The 17,013-nt window shown below is 48.1% G+C and overlaps 2 protein-coding genes across 3 annotated transcripts; both read right to left on the bottom strand.

Annotated features, from left to right (window-relative positions):
* Window positions 1-655: 655 nt before the first annotated feature.
* LOC124975869 (ral guanine nucleotide dissociation stimulator-like) lies at window positions 656-4,685 on the bottom strand. Of its 2 annotated transcripts, none has more exons than XM_047538360.1 (4): window positions 4,339-4,685; window positions 4,006-4,248; window positions 2,897-3,011; window positions 656-976 (listed from the first exon to the last, which is right to left on the bottom strand). In XM_047538360.1, exons 2-4 carry the CDS (start codon window positions 4,216-4,218, stop codon window positions 768-770), a joined length of 537 nt encoding a protein of 178 aa, XP_047394316.1. In that variant the 5' UTR covers window positions 4,219-4,248; window positions 4,339-4,685; the 3' UTR covers window positions 656-767. The 2 variants fall into 2 exon arrangements, with proteins under 2 accessions (XP_047394316.1, XP_047394318.1); XM_047538362.1 differs by having other exon boundaries at window positions 4,006-4,170.
* On the bottom strand, window positions 4,306-15,024 carry LOC124975870 (ral guanine nucleotide dissociation stimulator-like). Its single transcript, XM_047538363.1, has 8 exons — window positions 14,408-15,024; window positions 14,153-14,272; window positions 9,559-9,752; window positions 8,324-8,532; window positions 7,860-8,089; window positions 6,647-6,761; window positions 4,738-4,853; window positions 4,306-4,569 (listed from the first exon to the last, which is right to left on the bottom strand). Exons 2-8 carry the CDS (start codon window positions 14,243-14,245, stop codon window positions 4,306-4,308), a joined length of 1,221 nt encoding a protein of 406 aa, XP_047394319.1. The 5' UTR covers window positions 14,246-14,272; window positions 14,408-15,024.
* Between the last annotated feature and the right edge of the window lie 1,989 nt (window positions 15,025-17,013).

The raw sequence follows: 17,013 nt of genomic DNA, 5'->3' as shown, positions 1-17,013 counted from the left end.
GACTCTATGTGGCAGTGAAGAGACTAGTTTTGACCTTGTCACTCCCTTGGGGACCAGGTGTGGCTGCAGACCTTATTACCCCACACTCCTTCTAAGTTACTGCAGCTCCTGCAGCATCAGTTGTTACTTTTAGTGATCCAGACTGAACCTTTCTTTTCAGATGTGATGCATGCACACACACACACACATTGGAGGTATGGGTATATATATATGTGTGTGTGTGTATTCATTATGTGTGTGTGTATATATATATATGTATATATACATATTCACATTCATATATATACATATGTATACATATATATAATTATTTCCTTAATCTATAATTTCCTAAGTATTGAGCATATATGTATCCTCCCATTGCTGAAGAATGCAGGTTATTAAAAGCATTTCACCATAACCAACTCAAACTCTCTCTGAGCGTGTGTGCTTGTATGTCTGTTGAGTGTGTGCGTGTGTGTGCCTTCATGCATGTGAGTATCATAATATCCAATATTTCATTTCTCCCATTGGAAATTGAGTCAGAAAATGCAATCTGCCATACTCCCAATACCAAAATGTCATTTTGATCAAATGAAACATTCTTTCATCTAGGGTTGAATGTTTCCGCTAGGAATTACTGGTAAAATGAATAGATTCAAATCATGAAAGTGGATCAGAATACAGAAACATATTTTAATAACAAAGACTTAAGGTCCAATTATGTATGGAATTGATGAGTAAACATTTTAGAAATCAATCTCATTGATCATCCATGATGCAATGCTTTAGCACTGCCCAGAGAGACAGGAGCAGATTCTTGTCCACAGGTTCCAGCGGTGATGTCGCACCCGAGTTGCCTCATAAGAGGGAGGTTGGGGAGGGATCCAGTCATCCTTTTCATCCTGAGGATAGGTCCTCTTTCTCAGGATGAAGTCTCTCCTGACATGTGGCTTCATCGCATAAAAGACGTTGGCATTCTTTGGAATCTTCATTTCTGGGGAGAGAGGGGTACAGGTTGGATAGGTGGCACTTGAGACGTGCACAGCAGGACACCCCAACATCTGACAGCCTCTGCCAGCAAAGGCCTGAGCCACAGACCTGAGAGCTGTCCAGATCAGCTCCAATACCACCAGACACATCCTCAACCATCTTCCCGGAGGAAAAACTAGGTCTAGGACTTCACCAGGACTAATGCCTGTTGCCTCCAAAGGCTTTGGGCTCCAGAAGATCACAGTTCATCTTGATTTTGCCAAAGCATACCCCTAGGGATTACATCTGAAATCTTACACAGATGACTCATGTGCTCAATGTTTCACCCCCAGTTCAGCAAGGTTTCCTGGTGGGTTTTGGGTGAAGCACTCCATGTTGAGTGCTCTGATGTGATCATGGAATACTCAGTCAAGATGAAGAGAACACTAAGCAGTGGGAGAAAGTGGAAGAAGGTTGGGCATGGATGGAGGAAGACCTGAAGAGGGAGAGGCCCTCAGCACACATATATTTTTGCAACTGAGCTATATCCCCAGCCCTGGGGGCTCCTCTTTATCCTCATTCTCCTAGTAGTAGTCCTCGTCTTCTTCCCATCTTTCTCTCCTTCACTCTCTCAGTCTCCTTATATCCCATGAAATCACCTGGTTGGCAAGTGCTCCATAGGTTGCAGGTGCCACACCCTCTGCCATAATGCACAGTCTCAGTTCAGAACCAAATGGAATGCTATGAAACTCAGAGCCAAAGCAGGAGTCCCCTGCTAATTTATTTTACCCAAGTATTTGACAGGGAGGAAAGTATGACCAACTGAGACACCTCGTGTTAGCCATGTTCTGCCATTGTTGCTAGTCAGCTCCATGTGGACCAGGCATCCTACAAGGGAGGCCACATCCCAAATGCTGCCCTACTGAGATCAATCATTCCAAAGACCAGGAAAGGAACGGCTTCACTCCCACATTTTCCTATGGTCCAGGGATGCAACAACCCCCAGTGGGTTTCAGATGGCCAGCGAGTCCCTGGTCTGAACACCTGTCTCTTGCCACCCTCCTCTAAAAAGGGCCTGTTCTCTATTTGGGTTTGGATGGATGTACCTGTGCTATGAATTTCCGAGCCCACCAAGGTTTAGCCTTCTACTTCCATGAACTCTACTCACTTAACAGTATTCGTGGATTCGGATATGAGAGAATGTTTCATAGGCTGGTTTTGGATGCGGTTTTCAGTGTGGACAGAAAGGGGATCATAGCTGCTTTAGGGTTTTGGTTCACAGAAAAGAAAACAGCAATGGCATTAATTACAGGTCAGCTTTGTGGCATACGTGCCTAGGAAGCCCTCATCTGATTTTAGTGAGGGAAAATAACCTGGCTCTACTGATTCCATCTAGGCAAGTGGACTCAGGCACAGAAGGCTTGGTCATTTATGCAGTGTCAGACTGTTGAGGCTGTCTCCCAGTCTGTTTTTTTTCACATTTAGTCCTGTTCCTGCTTGCTAGAATACTGACAATGCTCTGCACAGAGAGTGGATTTCTGGTCATGGAGAAGGCTTTCAATAGTACTGCTTCAGTCCACAAATGCACCAACTGCATCCTTAGCCCCTGTGTTCCCATCTTCCTCTGCAAACACTCCTCTCAGTGAGCCCTGGGGGCCACATGACCCCTGCAAGAATGCTTTCTTCCTCGCTCCTCAGTGATATCAGCATTGAATGCCTGTTGCTGTCCAGGGTTGGACACCTGGTGGGGAGGTACACTAGCCCCTGGGGCTGATCAGAGAACCTAGAGACCTTCCCAGCAGTGCCAGTGTGGTTTTCTTTGTGCACCAGGCCCATCAGTACCTGTTTGAGTGTTCTTCTGGTCAGATTCTACTCTTTTGGGCTACGAGTTGACCTAATTGCACTTCTTCAATATGGCTCCCCACCATCTGATTGTCCCACTTACTGTGCTGTTGGGAGATGATTTGTCCCAGCTCATAGTCTTGTGGCTTCTCCTCCATCAGCAAGTGATGTTCCAGGGCCCTGCGAATGACCGTAGGAGCCCTGTCGTTGCATGTCACCTGCATCAACGTGGGAGATAGGCCTTGAGGAAATGGGCCGTGGTGTGGCTACCCAAGAACAGTGTCAGGGACATTCAGGGGGAAGTTCAGCTCTAAATACAGGGGCACCATCATTACTCACTACTCCACTACCTGAGGGTAGCCTCCTGGTAATTGCCTGGGGCCTTCCTCAGGGCTATGACACCAATCCTCCTACAAAGGTCTGCCTGGCCCTGCCATTGCCCTTTGTGGAGCCACATTTCACTCAGGGTCAAAGGACGCCACAGCCTGGGTAGAGAAACACTTTCATGCCACCACGATGGAAGGAATGGACCAGTGACCTCCTCTCTCCCAGGGCTGTTGCAGAGTGCAGGGTGAATTTTGGGGTGGCCCAGGCAGAAACCCAAGAGACTTTGGTTGTGATTGCCAGGGCACAGAACACACTCAGAGGGAAGACCAATGATAGCCGTGAGAGCTCCTGGCCTCCAGAGGCTCAGTACTGCCTGGGATGGAGGAGGACACCTCACTCAGCCAGGGTGGCATGGGAACGGGCCCCTGTACAGCACCTCCCTGGAGGTGGAGTGTGCTCCATCCACATGAATATTCCTTCTACAACGAGACACTCGGTGCCCTGTTCAAGGGGTAGGAAGAATGTCGTGTTGCTCTCCTCCTCCATGTGCACCAGCATTCTCCATCCCACACAGTGCAGCCTGCATCCTGCATCCTGCATTCTGTCCTTTTCTCATCTCCCACCAAGACCTGCCCCTGCACTTCTGGTCTGCACACTGCCATGTAACACACAGACTCCCTCACAAATGGGGGTGGAAATGGTCACGCTCTCCCTCAACTCAGGTCAAACCCTTAACAGTGACCTCTCTCTTCTTTATTCCCATCTCTCTTTCCTGACCATTGAAAAACTCCCAATTCAAGAGGGCAAGAGTGGCCCATGGTATGGGATTTGTGTTTGCTCCCTGCCCTGGGATAGCACAGGGGACACCTCTTCCGCCAGGCTTACCTGGACAGTCTTGCCATCCTTTGCACTCTGGTGCTCCAGTCTGACATTTATGAGGCAGCTGTCTTTCACCTGTTTCTTGGACCGGGGCCATGAGCATCTGCCCGTTATGTATCCGATGGCCCTGGATTTCTTCATGTGTTTTGTGGCCATCGGCTTGGGCCTAGCCTGTTGAGAAGAGATGTGACTGGAGGCTGGACTGATGTTACACTCCATGGCTGAGGCCTCAGAAGTTGATTCTGACAACTGTGGGGGATGGAATATCAGCAAAGACCAGAAACTGATGACCACCCCCACCTGTGCTCATGCAGGAGGCAGCCCTGCCAGCAGGCTTACCAGGATGCGCTGTGAATCCCTCCTGGTCTGCTCCTCCAGGTGGACCTGTACGAAGCTGCTGTCTTCTGCCTGCTCGTTGTAATGAGGCAGTAGGGAACTGCTGTTGGTGACACTATTGGTACCGGAGTCCTTGCTTTCAGTGGCCTGGGGCAGTGGTCTGGCTGCCACTGAAGAGCTGCTGCTCACAGCTCGTGGTATCCTGGGAGTCACCAAAGAAGTGGACTCCAAGAACTGTGGGGGATGGAAACATCAGTAGAGCCCAGAAACTCTCAGCCACCCCCACCTGTCAGGGTGCTCTATGGGCATTCTAGAACATATGTCCAGGAGCTGAGGCTTTTTGTCACCCTGGTGGATGTGAAGGAGCACCAGGGGTAAAGAGCGAGTAAGGTAGGTTTTTACCTCATTTGTTTTGCTGTTGGCCCACTTCCTGGTGACTCTTTTCCTGAGGACAAAATCAAAGTCCACGCGGGGATTGATGGCATAAAACACATTGCCATCAGCAGGGATCCTCAGCACTGGATAGGGTGGGGCAGAGGTTGGAAGGTGAGTGACACTCAAGGAGTACACAACAGAACACGGCCCAAGAGTGACAGACTCTGGCAGGTCAGGCTTGAGCTCTAGACCTGAGGGCCTTCCAATCTAGATAATGTTGCACCTAAAGCATCCTCAGGGACTTTCCCTGAGGAAAGAGTATGCACAGGATCTAAACCAATCTACTAGCTTCCAACAAAAGCACCCTGGACCCCAGGACCTCTCTGTTCAGGTAGAACCTACCATGGAGACCATGCTGGAGTTTGCATCATGATTTGCCATTAGTCGCTCCTGTGTTGGAGCTGCAGTGATCACATACGGGGTTCAGAAAATCATGTGATGGTAGATGCTTTGACCTTGCACTGGAATAATCCAGTCATACGTGAAGACACTAATGGGAGGTGGTATAAATTGGAGGTGTGTTGGGCGTGGACGGAGGATGTCTACAGGAAGCTTGTGCCTTCAGGAACCATTTTTTTATTTTTTATTTTTTGAATCAGCTGATTCTTCATTTCCTCCTCATCATTCTCCTTTGCATTCAGAGTTTATTCAAGCCAAATTCAATTTAAATTTATGGGAGCACAGTGTCTCAGGCAATTATACCAATATGTTTAAAACATCTGATGAGAAAAAGAAACATGGAGCCCAATAATACAAACGATGTTTATAATAGAGAAATCATGAAGTGGGAAGAATAACACAATTATTCTTTTTTTTTTTTGAATAACTTATTATCCTTTTTTTTATAACACAATTATTCTATCAGCACCTCTTGCTCTTGTAAACATTACTTAACACAAATGAAGAGGACTCCTCTGACAAACAACCAAAATAGCTTCTTGCTAACATACACTTACCCCCAAATAGTTAATTTAACAATGAAAAAGAAAGGAAACACTTGAGAAATTTTCAATTGTGATGACTTAGAACAAGTCTTCATGAGATTACTAACTACTTTTGGGCAACTGATATCAGGAAGGTGAAAGGAAAATAAAATTGTACAGAGATCTTGTTTGGTAATGTACAGAAGTGAGAAATGTACAGGAGTTCATACCATCAATATAGGCTCCTTCAGAGAACTGAACAATGCATATATTCAATCTGTTTCTTGTTATATTCTTGTTCTCTTTGTGTTTCTCGATCTTGTGTTGTTGTTGTTCTCTTTCTTCTACTTAATGATGTTCTTGTTCTTCATCTTCTACATCTGGGTGTGGTCTTCTTCATGTTCTTCTTCTTCATTTTTCCCTACTTCAACTCCTTTTCCTTTATGTCCACCTACTCCTCTTCTTCTTGCTTCTCGTCCTTCCTTTATCTCTCTCTAATGCCCTTTTGCCAATCTGTGAAGTGTTCTATTGCTTCACACGTTTCTGCCAGATATGACCTTTGTCCCAAAACACCTAAATGGTGTCCATTCACACAAATGGAAAGATTGGAAGCCAGGTGCCTAAAGCAAGATTTCTTCATTCAAGAACTTTTCTCAAGTATGTGTCACTGTCCTGAAAGGCTGCCTAAATAGACAGCCAGGCATTGCTTATCTCCTCTCCCCCTCATGGATATGAAGTTTACAAAGCCTGATCAGGTCCAGGGAAGGACACTGGATAGGGAGACCCAGCAGTCCCAGGGTGAAATGATTTACACTCCCATCATTGCACTTTGTTTCTACAAATGACCCACCACACTCTGGTTATTTTTCAGGCCACAGCACTTTCTTTGGCTGCTGAGTTGTCCTGAGCCCACAGGAAGTCACTTCTCCCCACCATCAAGTGGACCCACTTACTCTTATGCTCCGACACAATCTGAAGCAGCTCAAAGTCCTCTGGATCCTCCTCATTGAGCAAGTGTTCTTGTAAGGCCCTCCGTATGACCGCGGGTGCCCTATCCTGGCAGGTCACCTGATCAGGGTTGGAGAAACTCATCAGAGAATGAGTTTTGGAGTAGCCACCCAGAGCACTGGGTGACTGGTCAGCCATTCAGGAGACAGCTTAGCTCTTAAGATAAGGGCACCATGTGTTATCATGCTACCTGGGGCCTTCGAGAGTTCATGTGGGATCTTCCTATATGCTTCTAGCCCCAGCTTGGTACAACAGTCAGGTTGTCCCTGCTATGTCCTTCTGATAAAAAGGGTGCAAATACCTAACAGCCTTTCTAAAGACACACTTGGCCCAACAAGATGGGAGGAATGGTGAGTTTGCTCCTGTATCCCATCTCTGCTCTGAGAATCATGATACCTTTGTAGGTAGTCCAGGCAGGACCCTAGACCCCTTAGTTCTGACAGACAGGATATAAAACAGACTCAGCAACTAGAGTATGCTTGTGACTCTTTTATGATAGCCAGGAGACTTTTGGGCTCCATGGCCTCATTCCTTGATGTGTTGTAATGCGGTATGGACCCCACTGAGGCAATGTTTGAACAGGACTTCTCTGTCACTGGACACATGGAGAGTTAGGGCTTAAACCCCACATCCAGAAAAATTGTGCAAAGGGAGCTGCTAGCTCCCTATTTAGGTCTGTGCAAAGTATGACATATGTTTTCTTGAAAAACCCCAGTTGTCTGTGACCTGCAATAACATAAACTCATTATGCTAAGGAGGATCCCTTCCATTCTACATATGCCTTCCAGCACACAGGAGTTATGACTGCTGCACCCTCTGCACAGACCTCCAATGGTCCAACTCACTCTAGACACCAGGCTTCAGAGTGCAGCCTGCACCCTATGCATTCCTCTGACCTCATCTGAGCAAGCACTTACCCCTGCACTTCCATACTGCAAACCCCACACCCTGCAGGCCCACTCACACCTGGAGCTGGGGCATGCAGCTGCTCTCCCTCATCTCAGGTCAGTTTCTTAACACTGAGCTCTGTCTTCTTCATCCTCTTCAATCTTATTTACCTTCCAGAAGCTCTAATTCATGAAGGCAGGCCTAGTCTAAGCTATGTTCTCTGCCTTCCCCAGTGAGGGCACCCAGGGGATCCCCTGCTGAATGGCTCACCACGATGTTCTTATACTCCATTCGCCTTTGATTTTCTAGATGGACATGAATGGAGCAGCTGTCTCCCACTCGCTGGTTGTACAGAGGTACTGTGGAGCTCGGAGCAGAGACCTTGGGGGTACTGGACTTGAGCTCTGCCTCTGGCGATGGTGCTGCTCCTTCACTGGCCACAAGAGCAGCTCCTTGATGAGTCTCTAGCCCTGGGGTGGGCATTGGAAGTGAGTCTGTAGCTAGAGGAGAAAAGATTCCAACATGACAGACTGGACTGTGAGCTTTGCAAAAACAGACAATCCACACTGTCTGTCACGAAGATCTCAGCCCCTGAGCCCATGCTGGACCTATTCCCAGACAGGGGCATGGCCTGAGTGGACAATGGCTTCTCCTTGTTCCCAGCCCAACAGCAGTCATACACATTCCACCCTCTGGGACCAAACTCTGACCTATGAAGACCCTTATATACACACCCCGGGCCTCCTGGAACTCAGGCTCTGCCTCGCTGGACTTGCCATCCTCCAGCTGTGCCAGCAGGTGGTGTGCTTGGCGCTCCAGATTCAAGCCACCCATGTACAGTTGAAGGTAAGGCAGCAGCAGCTGGAGAATCATGAGGCCTGGAGGCTGATGGAAAGCCTCGCTGTACTGCTCCATCCAGGTACCCGGGTTGATGGGCACGGCACTGTGAACAAGCAGGTGTGCAGTCAGCAGATGCCTGGACGCTCTTCCCCACAGCCCCCACCACCAAAACTGGCCTTGGCAGCCTCTGCCTTACTGTCTCTGCACAGGCCAGTCCACCATAGCCAAGACACTGTGGCTGTACACAGTGACAGGACAACTCACTGTACAAAAAACTTACAACCTGGCAGCTTAGTAAGATGGAAACAGCAGCCCTCACTTTTGGCCACATTCCACCTCATGTTGACGATGATCTCTTGGTCTACTATGCTCATTGGGGTAGGACCCAGATTCAAGCCACCCATGTACAGTTGAAGGTAAGGCAGCAGAAGGTAAGATGCAGTCCTGTCTAAAGGAGGAACGGATGGTGACACATGCAGATAGCCTACTTCTGATACCATCAAAAGAGACAAGATAGCAGATTTTTACCACATTTTCAACTGAATTGTCAAAATGCCTTTCAACGTGTCTTCCCACAGTGGGTGCTTTCTGTATGTTCATTCAAGAGGGAGACCAAACATCTACTTTGCACATATCTCACTGGGCATGGGAGCTTCCAGCCACCAATTCCTGTCTGGCTGTAATTAAGAAGGGAATTTCTGTAGCACTATGGAATCTGGAACATCCTTTCTAAAGCAAAAGTGCTTTCCCCAAGGCCTAAAGAAAGTCAGGCCCCTAGCACAGAGCTTCTCCATGCAGGAAGGGAACAAGCAACCAGAAAGAAACCCCAGGGCTCACTGAGCCCGCCTGGAATTGAGCTGAGTACACAGCCTCAAACACCAGAACCCAATGTGTGTAGGCTGCTCCACACACCTCTGTGGACCAGGTGGTGAGAGAGGGTGATTTCTTCTGCCTGAGAAGACAAGGTAACTCCCCACCACCACCCACTTGGTGCTGACAGTATACTATGAGCTTGGTCCTCTGATCCCCCTAGGTCTCATAAAGTGTTTGGTTCTCTGAGAGATACATGACTTCCTCAAGACCCAAGCATGAGGTGATGGTACACTTGGTCTCAGAGGTATGGTCTTACCTTGGGAAGAGCAGCTCCAGCACCTGCTGGCTGGTGATGAAAGCTGAGTAAATAGACCTGAAGGTGCTGCCCCAGTCGGGGTTCCTACCAAAAAAGACAGGCACCAGCTGGTTCATGAGCTCTGCCTCTCTGTTACCTTCAAGCGTCTCTATCCCACAGGGCTCATCCGTGTTCGGAAACAGATCATTTTCACCCTGGTTTGGGACCAAGAATGGTGGGATCAAAAATGGAAATGGTAGCAAACAGAAAAATGCTTTATCCCAATATAATGAAGTAACATCAGAATGGGACAGTTCTCATTGGCACACACACACACACACACACACACACACACACACACACAGAGCCAGAGTGTGAGTGGTGGGCCATTCATGAGGGATCCTAAATGAGGGCCTACTCTGCTCACCTGTCCTGTGCTGCTCAGTGTTGCTGTTGAGCTTCTCTGGGAAAGTGTCCCCAGACTCTGGCGTCTAGGACGAAACCTCACCCCCTCTTCCCACACAAGAGCATGGTGGTCCCCCTGAGATTCCTGGGGGCCTAAGGCTCGACATTTTTTGAAACAACAAGAGAACATCCCTCTCGCTCCAGTGTCTCCAACAGACTGAGCTGGGACAGGTTGCTCAGTGAAGTGGGTGCCTGGTTACCAGGGTTCCATGTTCCATTTGATCCATCGTCAAGGCACTGAGGTCACATCCTGTGCTGCCTCTACCCAAGCCTCATATTCACACAAGACTACTCCCCAAACTGCAAGGGCTGCTGATTGCTCCCACCTCAACCCACATCAAGTGCACAACTGAGCACATGTTCACCAACAACTTCACCCACCAGACCCTACCCACCTTGGCTCCCAATAGAGTTCCAGCGTGAGGATTCAAATCTGAATTCACAAGCAGACCCTCCTTCTCACCAGCTGTGTGATGCTGGACCAAACTTTGTGCCGCTCTTGGGTTCCCCAGTGTCCCCAACATTTCAGGGTATGGATGTAGCCTTCGATTTCTAGATTGTCTTTGGATATATTTGCCTATAAATACCTGTACTATCTCTGAAAGCAATAGACAGGAATCGTAGGTTATGAAGGCACAAACTTAGAAATGGTACAATCACAAGAAGGGGACAAAGAATGCACCCCAACTCAATCAGGCTTGTGTCCCACATAGAATTCTGGACAAGGTCCGTCCCTTTTGGCTGCTGTTTCCACTCTACATCATGACAAGCTGGAGCGGATGGAGATTCAGAGGCGGACCTCTCTGGCACAGACCACCCAAGGCCTCTCATGAGACTTCAAATTGCCCAAGTGCCTCTTCTCAGGCTATGAGGTGGGGGCCTCACAGATACTCTGTGGTACCACAGCACCCTGCTGCCCAAAGCCAGTACATCCTCTCCTGGAGGTGGATCAGACTCTGTCTCTGGATCCATTGGACTAGAAGCAGGAAATGGTGATGGCATATCATCTCCAGGATGGAGTTCTGGGAAGCCTATGGCTTCTTTCTGGATCCCTATCTCCAGTATTGCTTCCCAGTATCATTTTCATTCTTGATCCAGGCAATCAACATTTATCCATCATGAGCTGTCCTGTGGACACTGTCCTGTGAGAATGACATGACAGTGTCCCATCCTCCCATCAGAGAAACACTAAGGCTCAGCCAAATGGGATCCTCCAAAGAACACAGGCATGAGCCCAGAGGCAGATCCTCCCAGCTGAGCCTCAAAGGAGGCTATAGTTCCAGCCTCCTGAAAACAGGTGTCCAGCTGAGCCCCTTGGATGCAGGTGCACAGAAACTAACCTCATCAATGCCTGTAGTTGTTAGTCATGGCTTAGAGGGCTGGTGTTTCAGAACCGTGGACATCAAGGCAGCCTCAATGCTTTGGGATGTACACTAGCCTACCCTGTCTGCCTGTGCCCTCCAAGCCACATTGGCCATGAATCCAACCTCCTCCTGTGGCCAAATTCAATCCTGTTTCCCATTTTCTGTATGGCCACACCTTCCCCAACACACTGCTCCCACAATGAGCAGGGCTGACCCCCTCATGTCATTCTGGTTCCAGAGGCAATGCCACCCCACTGAGCCCATCCCCCACACCCCAGTGACTCCTGCTCTCCTTGTCACACCTGATCCTCTTTTGGCCTTGGATATTGCTCTTTTCTTTCATGTGCATTTGCTTTCAGATGTTGCATATCTGCAGCCACTGTAGGTAGAACTCATGGTGGTGACTGAGTCATATCCATGCTGACAAGACCCTTGGATGTGTAACTGCCAGATCACAGTAATGAGTGAACAGAAGAGAATTCATTGGAAAGCCCTGTCTGAGTGGCTTTTATCCAGAAATGCTGGTGATGGGAGGACCCATGACATGGGTTACTGTGGACAAAGCAAGACCACAGGATCTCTTCCCTGCATCCAGTTGCTCCACTACAATGGAGAGCAGTGAAATTCCTGGTGCTAAAACCAGCCCTGTACCCCAGAAAGGACACTGCTCTCAAAACCTTGACCTGAGTGTGTGTGTCCTAAGGTAATGAGGTTTCAGGTTCCCACGCACAAAATTAAGTCCTCTCAAATCCAGGAGCAATATCAGTCTCCACTGTCCCTCTTCCCCTCTGCAGGTCCCAGGGTGTCCTCACCCTAACCATGGTTAGTACCCTAGCGCATTCCAAAATGAGGACCATTGGGTTCCAAAAAGGATTGCCTCTGAGATACTCAGTGTACCAACGCCCTCTGCTGAACACATGTTCCTATTCCCCCGAGACCCCAAGATGATTTCTCTTCAGGAAACCCAGGAAAAAGAGAGCACTTTCGAAAGACCCAAGGACATTAGTGGGTGATGGATGGATGATGGATGGACGAATGGACAGCTAAGTCCACCAGAAAATTCTGGGAACATGTATGTCCTTCGGTCACAGGTCCATGCACCTTTTTTCTCCCCACAATTTTTTTTTTAAACAGAAGTGAGGCTTTCCCTTAGAATGCTCCTAAACACAAAGGGGGCGTCATACTTCAACAGGAAAAAGGTGACCGATGGACCTTCCACTGTATCTATTCATGAACACTCTGGGGCATCTTCCACCTGTGAAGGCTTTGGGAAGCATGGAGACACGCCAGCCACCACCAGCACACCATTTCTAAACCTCAAACTGCCCCTGCCAGAACTCTCCATTGCACTCTGTACTCTGACCTTCTGAGCCCTCTGCCTTGATCAATCCTCCCTCTCTGCTTCCTCAGTTTCTTGATTGTCCTGATGTGATTTGAACATGGATCCCAGGGTGCTTGTGGCCCACCCCAATCTGCTATGGTCAACTTTTCATGTCCCACAAAGAGATGGTGACACTGCGGAATATGTCTGGGTAGCTCTGGATGATGTGTAGCCCACCCTACATGGTTTGATTTTCAAGGAAATGAGTGCAGAGGGAGCCAAGAGGGTTCTGCAAGGTAGAGAAATGTGGCAACAGACTGAGCCTCAACAAGATGCTCAGGACTCTGGGATCAGATGGTGTGACATGGAATTGCTGGGGGCCCTGAAGACAGCCCATTCACTCTGCAGAGACAGTGGACTCCCTCAGTACTCATCCTGCTGCTGTGCTTCTCAGAGCCCCGGGATGCCCCAGGTGTGTGGAGGTGGGGAAGCCACATGCCATCCCAGGTTGCTCCTCAGCATCTCCACCTGGACTTGAAGCACGCATATCTGACTTAGGTGTCATCACAATAATGTTTCCCTGCCTCCCAGCACAAAAGTGCTCTTAAAGACACTCAGGTTCCACTGGCTTTGGACTAGCCCTTTACTCTGGGATTCATGAGTCTTAGTATTTAGGAGGCCACACCAGTTGTCAGCTCCTAGGCTGGGCCCACAGAGACCAGGACAATCTAGGCATTGCTCATACTTCTAGTCTAACATGACCCATGACACAACACCTGGCTAGGCAAAAGTGTCCTCTCCTCCACTGGGATGGCCCCTACTACCACCTCAGGATTCATCCTACAAGCACCTCCTGAACCCACCATGCACACGGCCTTGGTGCACATTGGTCTGCAAAGACCTGGAGAATGGGGGAACCCACAGGCTGGGATCCAATAGCCTAGATCCTGGGGTCACAGCTGCCCACTGACTTGGACACACAGCTCATATGCACAATTACCACTGCCTGACACTGAGACCGAGATTGACACGCCGGCAGAATTGGCAGTGGACCTGGATTCCCAGGAGTGGGGGTGAGCCATACCCTTTTGAAAATGACATTGTCCAAGAAAGACAAATTTTGTAGGATTTAACTCAGATTCCCAATAATCCTGTTCATAAAAACATAAAGAAGAATGTTCCTTTCTTGGGCCTGCGGAAGGGACTCAAAGTCAGTCTGGTCAGTATGTCCACCTGAGTTCTGGAGAGGGACAGTGGTGATGTCTAGACTGCAACATACCTATGCTTAAAGCCTCTGAATTAAAAAGGGATGTTTGGTGTATTTTATCAGAATTTAAAAATAAGGGAATTGCTGATCGACTCTCAAAGAACTGTGTGTGTTGTGATGGCAGAATACAGGAAACTGCGTAATTTATACCACAAGATTTATTTCTCGAATTCTGGAGGCTGCAAGTCAGGTACCCACATCTGAAAACCTTCTTGTGTCCTCCTGTGGCAGAAGGTAAAACAGGAACAAGGATTTCTTTGAGTAGCCCCTTCCCAAATGAGGAGACTCCATGGCCTGATCATGTCTTCAAGTTCCCACCTGGTAACACATCATATGGGAGAAAAAACAATGAAATCTATGCTTCCCAGATCATCCAAATGTATGGGAATTATTCAGAATGTGTGCAAAATTTCATAAGACATGATCTTGTTATAAAACAAGAGATAAAGTTACAACATGGGGAGAGGGCTCCCTTCTCTGCTCCTGGTTGCGGTGTGGGATGTGGTCTTTCAAGCCCTCACTGAGGTTCTACACACCACCTCTGACTGCCCACATACTGCATTTCCATGGGGCTGACTCACAGTGAAGCCCTAAAGGTTCTCAAGTCTGGAAATCAGAAACATCACAGGAAATACACAGGAGGTCTGTTCCAAGTGCACAGAGAACACCACAGTCCTCACATGCTCAAGTCTCTTTTAAAAATGACAGAGTATTTCCATATCTTCTACCCATGATGTTTCTGACACCTAATACAATAAAATCTCAATGTAATTCTCCATAACCCTGTATGATCTAGGAAACAATGACAAGTAAATGTCCACAGGATACAATTTCTTTCCTGATAGTTTTGATTTGCAGCTGCTGGGTCTGTGGAAGGAGGAGGATGGACACAGGGCCAACTGCATTTTCTTGCTTTGCATCCAGGGGAGGAACAACTACCACCAAGATGAGGGCTTATAGGAGCTGATATCCTTCAAGTCAACATCCGGACACATCTGGACTTTAGGCCTGCAAACCTCCAAGGAGAGGATTCAAGCACCTGCCCACTAAAGAAAGAATCTAAAATAACAACTTACTTCAAAGGGTATCAAGCATTGGGCTTTCAGGCGGGAGGGGGACAGTCCACTTTCTAGGACACGTTGCACATGTCAGAGAATAGCTCAAATGCAAAGCTCTGCAGAGCCCTTGGGGAACACTGCAGAGTGTTGCTGTTTTCAGAGAGAGTGAATTGCCAGGTCACTAGATCCTCTCAGTCAGGAAGATGAAACCTACCATGACACCAATAAGGACAAGGGGTACCAGGAAGTCTCAGTTTGGAGAGCTCTGAAATAAGGCCAGTGTACTTGAGAGAAGCCACCTGCTTTGTCCCCAAGTGAGCAGAGTTTGGGTTCTTGCTGAGAGCACCTTGTCCTCATGGGTGGCAGGCAGGGGCTTCTGCCTACTTTGGCTTCTCCTTGACCACTGTGCTTATTGAATAGCCCTGATCCTGAGAGTCTGATTCTCACAAGGGAGCTACAGAGGATGAGTTTTCTGAACAAGCACTGACATAAAGCACTGGGAATTTTAACAGAGAAGAAAATCTGATGGTTCTGTTGGTTTCGGCAGCTGGGATTTGGGCCCTGAGATGGAAGATGCTTGGGGAATGCACTGGCAATTGGTCCAACCCTCTTCCTTACTAAGTTGCTGCAGCTTCAGTGGTGTGTCCATTAAATGTTCCTTTTGTTGTGCTCCTAGCAATGATGAAAATGACAACACTGTCAACAGACTGGCCCCCATTAAAAGAGAACAATTCTCTCATAAAGAGGCAGTGTGATGTCAAGAGTCTCTCGCTTCACAGAACAATGCCACTGACTTTTCCATAGCCTTCCAAGTGGTGGTTGGAGTTGGCTCACTAACAACTCTGAGAACGTGGCAGATTTCTACAATTGCTGGCCATCCTGTGTTCAGGTTTGATGTCAGAAAACCCAGTTCAGCTTTCACAAATCCTGGAATTGGGAGAAAGTTCCTTAATCTCTCTGGCCTTTATCTAGCTTTATTACAGAATCAGGCAAAGCATGCCTCTTCCTGTGACTGTTTGAGGAGAGAAATGAGAATATGACTACCATTTCCACCCAAGTACAGGCACGTAGATTGTGCTTATTGAATAGTACTCGTTCCTTCCTGTGTCACCTCCTAAATAACGAGGTAAGAGGGAAGAAAAGGCACATGTCTAGTGGGTTGGTAAGCCAGAGATTAACCTTTAAAATGAACATTAAGGAGAATGCATCCAGGCCAGACTCTGGAGGAGAAAGACCCTGATGCCTGGCAGAGGGGCAGGAACACGGGCCCTCGGGGGGCAGGCATGTCTGGATGTGGACTCTGCAAATCTCTAACATGTAGCCTGGCAGCTGAAAAGTGGAGAAAGCATCCTTGGACAAAATGTACCTGGCACAAGGAAATGGTTCTCATTGACTCTGGCCAGCAAGAGCAAGTCCACAGCATGGCACCTGGCATTTGGCCAGGGCCCAGAAAGAATCAGTAAATTGTCCAGCCTTTGACAAGTGCATAGACTCATGGCAGGCCAGGGAGCAGATAAAAATAATAATTGTAGAAAATAGCATGTGATCATTTTCTCATCATTCCAGGTACTTTGAAATATTCCTCAAACCCTAACCTAGAAAAAAATAAGAATTCAAATCCCTATTTTATACATCACAAAACTAAGGCCCAGAAGGTATCAAGTAGTTAATACACAATGAGGTAGGAATTTGTCTCCAGAGACATGTTTTATAAAGCCAATCCCAACCAGGACTAATGGGGACAGTCTGAACTAACAGTGAAGGGAGGGTGGTTCACTGTCAGGCACATCCAGGGCAGGTGGCCAGAGGTGGGCTTTGGCACAGGGTTTGGGGACAGACACAGGGCTACACCTCAGGGGTCCTGTCAGAGGGGCAACCTGGATAGACAGGGGCAGAAGCCCCATGGACAGCAGTCCTAGAGTGGGGATGCTGTGACCCAAACCTGGGGGATAAGGGGACATGGAAGGCAGTGCCACTGGTAGATTTCCCTTCTATTTGAAG

The sequence above is a fragment of the Sciurus carolinensis genome, unplaced genomic scaffold, assembly GCF_902686445.1.
Source record: "Sciurus carolinensis unplaced genomic scaffold, mSciCar1.2, whole genome shotgun sequence".
In the NCBI taxonomy this organism is placed as follows: Eukaryota; Metazoa; Chordata; class Mammalia; order Rodentia; family Sciuridae; genus Sciurus; species Sciurus carolinensis.
This window is presented reverse-complemented; position numbering and strand designations above follow the sequence as displayed.

Excerpts from the sequence above, each read along its gene's own strand:
- LOC124975870 (XM_047538363.1), bottom strand. The coding sequence starts at position 14,245 with ATGGAGTCTCCTCATTTGGGAAGGGGCTACTCAAAGAAATCCTTGTTC. Across the intron at positions 8,090-8,323 it reads TGAGTTCCAGGAGGCCCGGG|CTACAGACTCACTTCCAATG; the intron begins GTGTGTATATAA and ends TTTCTCCTCTAG. Across the intron at positions 6,762-7,859 it reads TGGAGTATAAGAACATCGTG|GTGACCTGCCAGGATAGGGC; the intron begins GTGAGCCATTCA and ends AACCCTGATCAG.
- LOC124975869 (XM_047538360.1), bottom strand. The coding sequence starts at position 4,218 with ATGGAGTGTAACATCAGTCCAGCCTCCAGTCACATCTCTTCTCAACAG. Across the intron at positions 3,012-4,005 it reads AGGATGGCAAGACTGTCCAG|GTGACATGCAACGACAGGGC; the intron begins GTAAGCCTGGCG and ends ACGTTGATGCAG. Across the intron at positions 977-2,896 it reads AATCATCTCCCAACAGCACA|AAATGAAGATTCCAAAGAAT; the intron begins GTAAGTGGGACA and ends CTCTCTCCCCAG.